Here is a 12398-nt window from a genome sequence, read left to right as displayed (position 1 = left end):
AATGGTCTAAACAACCGAGTTAAAGATTTTAAGAATGGATTTAAAAAGCAAACCTAACAACATGCTGGCCGCAAGAAACCTACTTTAGATATATAGACACAAAAAGACTAAAAGGGGAAGGGGGGACTGGATAAAGATATACTAGCTAATATTGAGTAAAAAAAAAAGTAAAAGTGACTTTATTAATAACAAAGTAAATTAAAAAAAAAGAATTTTCTAAAAACTGAACTATTGATAATCACAATGCAGATTAATCTCAAAAAGCATTATGCTGAATTTAACAAGCTAAACACAAAAGAATACAAACCGTTACAGTGTTTAAATGAAACTCTAGAATAGAGAAAGTTAGGGGTGCCTGAGTGGCTCAGTTGGTTGAGTGTCTGATTTTGGTTCAGGTCATGAACTCACATTTTATGGGTTCAAGCGCTGCATCAGGCCCTGTGCTGACAGCTCAGAGCCTGGAGCCTGCTTCAGATTCTATGTCTCCCTCTGTCTCTGCCCCTCCCCTGCTAACACTCTGTCTCTCTCTTTCTCAAAATAAATAAATAAATAAATAAATAAATAAATAAATAAATAAATAAATAAAATAATAATATATATATATTTTTTTAGAATAAAGAAAATTAATCTAAGAAAAAATTCAGAAAAATTCTCCTCTGGGACTTCTGCTAGAAGCAGAAACTGACCAGGAAGAGGTATGAAACTTTTTGTTTGGGAAGATGGTGATGTTCGAGAGGTTTGGGTTACATAGATATAGGCTTGTGTTAAAACTCAGCAAATGTTCATTTAAAATATTTGCATTTCACTGTATGTAAATTTAACATTAAAAAGAAACAAACTTCTAAAAAAATACTGAACTCTGTTTAATGATATGTATGTTATGAAGTACTTAGGACAAAGTGTACCAATATCTGCAATGAACTTTAAATTGCATCAAAAAATAGGGGTGCCTGGGTGGCTCAGTCAGTTAAGCATCCGATTCCTTCTGGCTCAGGTCATGATCTCATGGTTGTGAGATTGAGCCTTACAGCGGGTTCCACATGGAGCCTGCTTAAGATTCTCTACCACTGCTGATGGCAATGCAAACTGGTATAGTCACTCTGGAAAACAATATGGAATTTCCTCAAAAAATTACAAATAGAACTGCCCTACAACCCAGCAATAGCACTACTACTTTATCCAAAGGATACAAAAATGCTGATTTGAAGGGGCACATGCCCCCCAATGTTTATAGCAGCACTATCAACAAGAACCAAATTATGGAAAGAGCCCAAATGTCCATCGACTGATGAACAGGTAAAGAAGATATAGTATGTATGTATGTATGTATGTATGTATGTATGTATGTGTCTACACACACACACACACACACACACACACACAACGGTCACCCACACACATGCACATATGAAGGAGCTCAGAGGGATAAACAATAAACTGTATCTGTGGTTACCTGGTAACAGGGATGGAAATGGAGTATATGTTGAGGTGAAGAATAATTTTATACACTGTTTATACTATGTAAAAACTTACCACATTAAATACTTTGCCTACTCAAGTTAAACATGATTTTTGAACTCATGAGACAAAGTATTATTTATGTTACAGTATTCTCAATCTCATGCTATTTTCCATATAAAAGTGCTTTTAATAAGGTAATAAGGTATCTCATATGTCCTCATATATTTTTCTGAGATAGGGCTATCTGATCATTCAAGATTACTCAATTGTTGTATGGTCTGCATATGACCTTTTTTCCTACTTTTTAAGAAAACATGGCAGAGATTTCTTTTATCTTGTATAAGACTTGCTTGCATTCCTCTACCTTTGCCTCTATCCCATCCTGTCATACTGGTGATAGTTTATTGCCTCAGAAGTGCTCTAAATTATTTACAGCCTCATCACCTGAGAGATCTCACAACATCAGTTATGTTTAACATCATATATATGTAATTAATGAGCACTCTTCATTCATAAAGTCTGTGCTACATGATAGGAAACATAAAACATGCAATACAAGTCAGACAAACTTATTTTAAAAGTTTATATTACAAAAAGGAACATAGGTAAAATATATTAAACAAATGAAGAAAATAATTACAGCATGTAATTAGTTCCTTAAAAATAATAATATTCTATGATTTAGAAAATAATCTTAGAAGAGGTCTACTTTTAATAGAGTGCTGAAAATTGAACAAAGGGTTTCAAGAAAAATGGGATAGAGACAGTGGACAATAATCCAGTACATCAAATGCTGCAGGTACATAAAATAAGGATAGCTAACTACCAACATGAGCATCTTTGGAAACACTTAGAAGGGTTTTGATGCATGCAGTAGAGAGGGAAACTTCAGGGAGAATGGAAAAAAAGGAACTGGAGTTGTAAAAAGGTAATGCTTTGAGGAGCTCTGCTATAAAGAGGACTTCAGAAATGGGGTGAAAGTTGAACAACAGGGACAGAAAAAAAGAAAAAGAAAAAGAAAGAGGCAGCCACGCAAAGAACTTAGAAGAGAGACAAGGGGAAGAGGATTGTGAAAAAGAAAGAGTTTGGCGTGTTTTTAAGAAGTGAAAATTAAGAAGTGAGTATAGGTAGAAAAAAATGGACAGAGTGAGGATACAGAGGGAACCACAGGAAAGCCTTGTAAATTATGAAAAGGGCTTCAAATTTTTATTCTAAGTGCAACAAAATCAATTAGATTTAAAAATTTTGCCCTTCTAATTAGCATAATTTTCAGGTCTCTAAGGTTACCGTGATTCTATATCCCAAGTAATAACACTTTACATCTTTCTTCTCCTTTACAGCTCAGCTTCCTTAAAAGGTTGTAAACTCTCCCCCTTCCTCTCTCCCTCTGTTTTACTTCCTCACCTTCCACTCATTTCTTAATTCCTGGATTCTACTGCTGTCCCTAACACTCTAATGACACTACTTTTATCAAGATCACAATGCCTCTTTCCAGACAAATCCAGGGTAAATTTTTTAGCCCTAAACTTGTCATTTCTCTTCCTGAAGTACTCTTCTTCCTTTTAAACCCATCAACTTTCCTAACTCTGATTGTTTCTCATTTTCTTTTCAAAGTTCTCCTTTCTCTGACAAACTCTTAGAAGAGTTTCACAGGAAGCCCTTACAAGTCTGTCCCCTAGTATCTCTTAAATATGTCCTCTTCTCTTTATTACCTTTCAGTAACTTAGTTATGTTCATCAATGATTTTTGTCTAGACCTCTAAAGAATGGTCTGAAGGACTTCCACTTCTGAGTGACATGGACTAAGGTAACTAGTTATGCTATTGCCTAAATGTTCAAACCAATTGGACAAAATACACAAACAACAGATTTAAGACACTGGACAAAATGTAATAAAGAACACAGACCACTGAGTAAAAAGAAACAAACAAGATGGTCCCTATGAGTATTCAAGCTTGCTGCCTTCAGGGTTTCCAAACTGCAGGTCAGAAAGGGGAACCCAGACAGAGTCTACCTCAAGTTTGGAAGACAGGAATGATATTTTTGGAAGACCAAGGAAAGTAGAAAGAGGATTATAGAGGTTTATGAGGGTAGCCCTTATGTATCAGCAGAGCTGTGAGACAAGCAAATATGTGAGAAAACCACCCAAGGTAGGAATAGAACCACCCAAAAATATTATAGAGAAAATAGGACATGAAATATTCCCTGTTTCCAGAAGCCAGATTGGAAAATGTCATAATTCATGGTGCACTGGGTACACAGAAGGGTTTTATCTCTGTAGAGGAAAAGAAATTAGCACTAGACTAAACATGGCTCTGATTTCACCTAGCAAATCTCAAAAACAAGACATGAATGGATAAAACTGAGCCCACCTAACTTAACTACCTTCAGAACAAAGCTCCAGAATAATTATAGAAACACAAAAATATCTATCACTCAACAAGCAATATTCACAATGTCTGGTCTCCAATCAAAAAATGCCTATGATGCAAAGAAGAAGAATATGACCCATAACAAGGGGAAAAATAGATCAGCCAGAACTGAGAGAGATACTAGAATTAGCAGACAAGGACATTAATAAAGTTTTTACAACTGTACTCCATATGGTCAAAAAGATAAGTAGAGATATGGTAGATAAAAAAAACAAAATGTGAATCTCTAGAGATGAAAACTACATTATCTGAGATGAAAAATATATTGGATGGAATTAATAGCTTAGGCAATGCAGAAAAGAAAAATGAGTTTGAAGATAGAATAATAGAAACTATCTAGAATAAAACACACCGAAAAAAGAATCTAAAAAATGAGAAAGAGCATCACTGAGCTATAAGACTGACAGCTTTGAGCTGCTTAATAAACACGAAATTATAGTACCCAAAGGAGGGGAGAGGAGGCCCAAAAAAACATTTGAAGAAATAATAACAAAGAAACTTCCAATTTGATGAAAACTATATATCAATAGACCAAAGAGCTCAATGAACCCCAGGGAAAAGAACAAGAAGAAAGTACAATAAGGCTCTTCACAATCAAATTGCTCTAAATCAATAATAATGATAAATCTTAAAAGCAGTCAGAGGGGCGCCTGGGTGGCTCAGTCGGTTGGGCGTCCGACTTCGGCTCAGGTCACAATCTCGTGGTCCGTGGGTTCGAGCCCCGCATCGGGCTCTGGGCTGATGGCTCAGAGCCTGGAGCCTGCTTCCGATTCTGTGTCTCCCTCTCTCTCTGCCCCTCCCCCATTCATGCTCTGTCTCTCTCTGTCCCCAAAATAAATAAACATTAAAAAAAATAATAATTAAAAAAATAAATAAAAATGCTTTAAAAAAAAAAGCAGTCAGAGAAAAACGCTGTGCTATGCAGAAGGAACTAAGAATCAGATTTCTTGTCAGAAATAATGCAAGTGAGAAGACAATGGCGCAACATCTTTAAAGCACTGGAAGACAATACTGCCAATCTAGAACTCTATACTTGGAGAAAATACCTTTTAAAAATTCAGGTGAAATACTTTTCAGTGCAAAAGTTGAAATAATCTATCACCTGCATCACAAGAAATGTTAAAAGAAATCCTTTCAAACAAAGAAGTTAAGAACATCAGAAATGGTAACTACATAGATAAATAAAAAAGACTTTCTTTCTTTAAAAGGTATTTAAATCTCTTTAAAGGATAATTAAATGAGTTCAGTTCCTGGGAAGATGGAGTAAGCACATATTACCCTGTGTCTCCTACTGAATACAGCTACGAAAACCAGAACAAAATACATGAAGTGGCTATTTGAGAACTCTTAGAAAGAGTAGCAGATGGATTACGGAAGGAGACATTCCCCTGTCAGGATTCAGCACGTCAGATATCCATAAATGGTACCGGGTTTGAGAGAGAGTTCTAGGACAGGCCTTCCACTTCCAGCTCGAGGAATGGGGAAGGGAAATCCTACTACTTGGCGTGAGTAAATCCTTCAGTGCTTTTCTTTTCTTTCTTTACTTTGTCATCTCCTTTCTCCTCCCCAAAAACCCCATGGTGACAAGAGCAGTAGTTGGTAATCAGAACACACAGAGGATCAAACTGAGGACGAGGAAGCTTCCTTTCTGTTTGGTAGAGATGTGGTACCTAGAAGATGCAGCTAAGTTCCCATTGCTATTTTTCCCTGTCTTCTAGCCACGTGGCTCTGAGTATACAATAGAACAAAGTAAGTAAAGCCTCCGTTTTCTGACCAGATAACCAAAGAGAGAAGCCCTGGGCAACGAGAAAATCCCAGGAAGATAATAAAGACAAAGGAACTCAAGAAAGCAACCCCATAAAGTTGTTTATTATCATCTGGGCTCACCTGCCATATGCACACCCATGGATTTGATCCTATTCAGTATATCCAAAACTTTGAAAATTGAATTAACAAAAAGATAACTGCCAAGGTCCCCAGCCCAGTCACTGGATGATACACATGCTAGTAGACCAAAACAGCATTGACAGGCTTTGAAAAATGAACTGATATTAGAACCACAGGCCACGGGAGGCAGATAGAAACTTGTGACCTAACTGGGTCAGCTGTCTGCTAAAGCAAAAATATGAACATTCTCCACAGGATTTAAATAAGGCCTAGAGTCTCATAAGGGAATATTCAAAATGTCCAGGACATATTTCAAAGTTACTCAGAAAAAAAAGAACCAGGAAAATTTTAACTCTCATGAAAGATGGCTAATGATTAATAATCAACACAGATATAACACAGATATTGGAATTCTCTAACAAAGATTTTAAAAGTTATTATAAAAATGTTCCAGGAAATAATCATGATATGAATGTACTTTACGGCAATGAAAAAATAGCAAGTTTGAGAATAGAAATAGAAGGTTTAAAGAAAATTTTAATCAATTCAAATTTCAGTGTGCGTAAACAAAATTTTATTGGAAACAGCCATGCTAATACCTTTGCATATTGTCTCTTGCTGGGTTTACACAACAGTGACAGAATAGAGAAGTTGCAACAGAGCTCCTATGGCCTGCAAAGTCTAAAATATTCACTATCTGGCCATTTACAGAAAACATTTGCTAATCCCTGCTTCAAAAACTGTTCTCTGCATTCAGAATAAGTTCATAATGTTTGAGAGAGCCAATGTACAGTACCCTTCATGATTTGCCCTGCTTACTTCTTCCATGGCTTTTTACTTGCCACTCTTTGTCTTGACTTCTGAAAGTTAGTCATCCATGCTGAACTATACCAAGTTCCCTGAATTACACACCCTCTCTCACCTGGGTCCTGGCTATTCTATGCCTAAAACATTTGGTTCAGCTTTTGGTTTAGCTAACTACTTATCCCTCAGCTCATCCCTTTTTTCAGAAATCATTTCCTTGGCCTCCCCAAGATAGACTTATGTCCTGACACATTTTGACAGTAGCCAGGATTATTTCTAGTATATTCCTTGTGAACTATAATTGCCTCTATATTTGTCTCCCTTTCCACTAGACCCTAAGCTTCTTAAGGGGAGGGACTATGTCTCAACCATTATAGTATCTTCATTGCTGAGGAGTGTGCGGCATTTAATAAGACTCCATGAAGAACTACTGAATAAGTAAACAAAATAAAAGACACCACAGGTTGGATTCTTTGAGCTTTTCTCCAGTGCAAGAAAGAATTCTATGAAAACAGTCCATTAAAAAAATTACTTAAAACTATATTTTGTTGAGAGGCTTAGTCGGTTAAGTGTCTGACTTTGGCTCAGGTCATGATCTTGCAGTTCATGGGTTTGGGCCCTATCAGGCTCTGTGCTGACAACTAAGAGCCTGGAGCCTGCTTTGGATTCTGTGTCTCCCTTTCTCTCTACCCTTCTCTTTGCTCTCTCTCTCTCTCTCTCTTAAAGATAAATAAGCATTAACATTTTTTTAAAAAAATATTTAGTTGGTTGATAATCAGACTTGCCCTTTTAGTACGTAAGCTCCACAAGAGCACAGGTTTTTATTTATTACTGTATCTCCCTCTGGTGCATAGGACAATGCAAGAAAATGGTAGCTGCTCAATAATTATTGCTGAATAAATGAATCATTAAGTGAGATATTTTCAATACTCCTGGCTAAATACTTAAAGGACCTTTCTGAGATTCTGTCAAAGGCTGCCATTTTGATTCTCATCAAGAATTATTCCTGGTAAAAGATTAATATAACATAGTAGAAAGAGTTAAAGTAATACAATTTACATATGTATCATTAGTTCCTTCTCTCATACCACACACTTTTGTAATAAAAATCCTTGCTATTCTTTTTTTTTTTTTTTAATGTTTATTTATTTTGAAGGTGAGAGACAGACAGAGCATGAGCAGGGGAGGGGCAGACAGCCAGGGAGACAGAGAATCCGAAGTGGGCTCCAGGTTCTGAGCTGTCAGCACAGAGCCCGACGTGGGGCTCAAACCCAGAAGCCATGAGATCATGACCTGAGCTGAAGTGAAATGCTCAACCAACTAAGCCACCCTGGTGCCCCCAAATCCTTGCTATTCGTAAGGTTGAATAGTTTTCTCCATTTTTCACATACAAAGAAATTTTCCAGCCTCTCTCAATCCCTCTAAGTGTTTGTTCTTTCAGAGTATTCAAGTTTACATGTGTGCTAAACCAAACAGATTATTAAGATTTTATACATACTTTCAGTTGCAGAGAAGGATGTGTCCAATGTTAACTCATCCAGGGGAATCACAAGTTGCCCTCCCGCCTCCCATTTCTTGCGATCAGATGAAACCGATTTTTCCTTTTCAGGCTCTTTGGCATCTTCACTAACGACCACTTCACATGTATCAGAGTGACATTGCTTTCCTTTTTCATCTTCTTGAGCTTTAAGATTTTGATTTAATCTACGGAGTATTTCTCGCTTACTCTGAAACAGTTAAAATGTTATACTTTAATATGTATACAATTAAGTAAAATGACTGAGAAAGTTTGAAAATTGTACCTACTGAAATAGCATTGTTAGTCTTCTGCATGTCTTCTGAGGTTTCCTGGGTATCAGTTAAACTACTGTCCTATAAACACAGACAGTTACAGAGTAAGAAATAATGTTATTTTAAATGCCTACCTTAAAAACTTTCATATTTTTGTTACTTTTTGTTTTTTATTAAATTGTTCCTTGTGAATTTTTTATTCCTGTAAAATGTTAACACAGATTCCTTCATTATACTTAATAGCAGAAGGGCCAATTCTCAATTATTTGTCTTATTTTTAGATTACTGATCACATATTTAACTAAATCCTCTTCCTTTTTGGCATCTGATTTTTGGTAATTTTATGTCAATGGTAGAAATAAAAAGAAAATTAACTGATGTACTCTCTTAATTGGAGCTAGGGAGTTTAGTGGATAGAGTAACTCAGGATAGGCTGTATTATTTTGAAATTGTCTTCATGTTTCATGTACATATATTCCTGCTCAGCCATACTACTAAACATAATTGAGAACTGGTTTCTCTCAGTAAACAAAGAGAGTAACAGTAATGAGTTCTGAGTCCTTTATACCAACAATAATATAAATTCTGTCTTTGATTAGTATAATCATAGTGATCTAGACCAACTCGAATTTTTAAACACTCGCAAAGACGAAATTAGTACTTATGAATGCTACGAAAGCAAAAAATAATCTGAAAAATGCAGAGTAAGAAACAGCAGTTTTCAAAGTTTTAAGTAGCAATATTTACCAAGACAACACATAAAGAAAAACCATTTCATTACATAGATTACCTCAAATTTTGTAAGATTTGAGGAAAATACAAAAGAGTATAGTGGTCAGTTTTAAAGTAATACATGTAAATGAGACAAAGAGCATTTTACCCCATAAAGTAGTCAGGAATTAGCAGTTGCTATAACCAGAGAGATGAACAGCTACTTGAGATGTGAGACTGGGTACCAGGAAGGAAACCACACAGTGGTATCTAAAGTTGAAGTGAACAACGCAGCACACGCAAAGTTGTTATCAGAAAGAAAAAGAGACTAAACCTACTTAAAGAACAGTAATTTCTTACACGAAGTTCTTGAGAGTTACCAAGAAACTTGTATTTTCCTACTCAGTCTTATTTTCAAGATAAACACAAAGGCTATAAAAAAAAGTGGTGTATCAGTAACATTAGTGTTGTCTGCAAAAACTTAATGAAACTCAGTCAGCAATTAAAAGGCAGAGACATTAACTAATGAGATAGGAGAGAATCAGGTTAATGTGTTACATGATTCAGTAGACTTCTCCCTTCTCTGTGTTGAATTCTGGGCTGAAATCCCATACCATGAGCCTATTTCCTTTACTCCAGAACAGAGTTTTCACATTTTAGATGAATACCTGACATATACTTCCAAGTTTAAGCTTTTTATTTGCCCATATTTCTTTGTTTCATTATCCAATTGGCATGACAGAGATTTATAAGAAGAAGGGAAAAGAAATAATTGATGGAGTAAGTGTAATTATACTGAATCTTCCAACATTTGTTATGCTAAAGATTTTCAAATAAATGTAAACATGCCTTGGATTTTATTCTTAGAGTTAATTTAAGTACCAAAGAGACATTATTTTTTTAAAAAATGAACCTTTCTTAAAAAAAAATGAAACTGTTAATTGTGAGAGTGTTTGTTAATGTTTGTTCCATTACAAATGTTTGTTGCACTATTTTCTGTACATTTTTATATATAATTTATTTGTTCAATATTCTTTTAAAGTAAAAATGAGAGACAATCACTTAAATCTATTTTTATGTATTAAGTGGTCCTAGATATAAACCTATCAGCAATGAGGCTCCAATACTCAAGAGTAAACTATACACAAAAATCTTAACAAGTAATTTTTTTTTAGAAAAAATTTAATGAAACACTAGGAATTAATGTAATTTCATTAAATTTAATCCTTCTAATAACTTTTTGCTTTGAGGAGTTCTAAATTTTAGGGAACTTACCATACCCACTTCTTTCAAAGCTGAAGTCACAGAAATAACAGATTTCATCTGTTGCTTTGATGGAGAGCCACCTGCTTCAGGTAGTCCCAGTGGCGGAGACATATCAGAACTCTTTACTCCTTTAGCCACCAACTATAATAAAAAATGTAAATACATTTGCAAATTTATATTTGTATGAAGAATAAAATGGTATTTATCAAATCACTGTTTATCTACTCTATCCAAAGGTACAGTTTTTTCATTTCTCAATTTTTATTGTGTAAGACAATGTGCTAGGTCTGAGGAAAGATCAGAAAAGACAGAACATCTCTGGCCTGAGATGTAAACATAATCAAGTCTCATGTAGTACTAAATAACTCCTTTCCATTGCATTAACAATGTTTAATAATTTTTTTTTAAAAAACCTGATTTCTAAAAGATTATGACATCAGTCCCTCCACTTTAATATTAATTCATTACAACATCTGATGGGAAGAAAAAATATTTTACTTATTAATCTTAAACTTGAAAAAGAAATGCTTGCATAATCTCTAAAAGTTTGAACATCAATCACCCAACATAAGAGCCCTCATTATAAAAATGTCAACATAATGGAAGAATGAAAGAATGGGAGAATGGAAGAAATGAAGGTACAGGTAATAAGATTTAATGTCATTAAAAATATCACAAGTTATATTCAAACATGTGTCTTTTTTTATCTTGCTGTTTAGACTTTAAACAATATGAAATAAGACATGTTGAACCATTGAACCATTTATCAGTATAAGGAAATGGCATTTACAGGTATGCTCATGGTAACATGGCAGCAAGTCTGTTCCCTACTTTGTTCTCCTTCAAACCAGTAAACAAATATTTCTGGTGAGTACACATTTCTGGTGAGTATACATTTCAAATGCAACACTTACTGAGCACTTGTAAATATAAGGTAGCAATTCAATTATATTATCTAGTCTTCTGAACTCTCATTTAACATAATACCTATGTTATTCAAAAGAAGATGGAAACAGCCATCACAATACTGAAGAACAAAGTTCAAGGAATGATAGTATGTAATTTCTTCAAGTCTTACTATAAAACCACAGTAATTAAGACAGTATAATACTGGTGAAAGAATAGACAAATAAATCAATGGAATAGAACATAACTCAGACCCAAACGAATAGAGCCAAATGAACTTTAACAAAGGAGCAAAGGCAACTCAATGGACAGGAGTTGCCAGGGGAACGGACAAATGATACTAGAACATCTGGACAACCCAGTTGTTCCCCCCGCCCCCAGAAAAAGGATCTAAACAAACATTGACGATACACCCTTCACAAAAATTTACTCATTACAGACCCAAACATAAAATGCAAAGTTATAAAACTCCTGGAAGGTAACATAGGAGAAAATTCATATGATTTGGGGTTTGACAAGACTTTTTAGATACAACACCAAAGGCAAAGCCGGGAAAGACAGAATTGATAAGCTGGACACTTCACTAAAATTTAAACCTTTTGCTCCATGAAAGACACTGTCAAGAGAATAAGATAAACCACAGACTTAGATAAAGCATGTGCAAAAGACATGAAGACTTAAATCACTGTTAATTAAAATATACAAAGAGCTCTTAAAACTCAACAATAAAAAAAAAACCCACCCAATTAAAAAAATGTACTAAAGATCTGAACAGACACCTCACCAAAGAACATATACAGATGGCAAACAGGCAAATGAAAAAAATGCTCCACATCCTAGGTCATTTGGGATTTGCAAATCAAAAATTTTTTAAATCTTTTTATTTATTTTTGAGAGACAGAGTGTGAGCAGGGGAGGAGCAGAGACAGAGGGAGACACAGAATCGGAAGCAGGCTCCAGGCCCTGAGCTGTCAGCATAGAGCCCGACGTGGGGCCCAAACTCACGAACCATGAGATAATGACCTGAGCCGAAGTCAGATGCTTAACCGACTGAACCACCCAGGCACCCCTGGGAATTGCAAATTAAAACAATAATGTGATACCACTACACATCTACAACATTGGTTAAAATCTAAACCAC

The 12398-nt window shown here is 35.2% G+C and overlaps 1 protein-coding gene across 15 annotated transcripts in view; it reads right to left on the bottom strand.

Moving 5' to 3' along the window:
• The window catches only part of NEK1 (NIMA related kinase 1), a 227639-nt gene that overhangs the window by 75002 nt on the left and 140239 nt on the right, over window positions 1-12398 (bottom strand). For all 15 annotated transcript variants that reach the window (XM_045463330.1, XM_045463358.1, XM_045463340.1 and 12 more), the window contains 3 exons: window positions 10361-10492; window positions 8390-8455; window positions 8082-8310 (listed from right to left, as the gene is read on the bottom strand). In XM_045463330.1, coding sequence (XP_045319286.1) covers window positions 8082-8310; window positions 8390-8455; window positions 10361-10492 — 427 coding nt within the window. The remainder of the gene's footprint in view (window positions 1-8081; window positions 8311-8389; window positions 8456-10360; window positions 10493-12398) is intronic.

This window comes from Leopardus geoffroyi, chromosome B1, assembly GCF_018350155.1.
Source record: "Leopardus geoffroyi isolate Oge1 chromosome B1, O.geoffroyi_Oge1_pat1.0, whole genome shotgun sequence".
Classification (NCBI taxonomy): domain Eukaryota; kingdom Metazoa; phylum Chordata; class Mammalia; order Carnivora; family Felidae; genus Leopardus; species Leopardus geoffroyi.
Note: the sequence above shows the minus strand (reverse complement) of the source record. Positions and strands in the feature narration are given on the sequence as shown.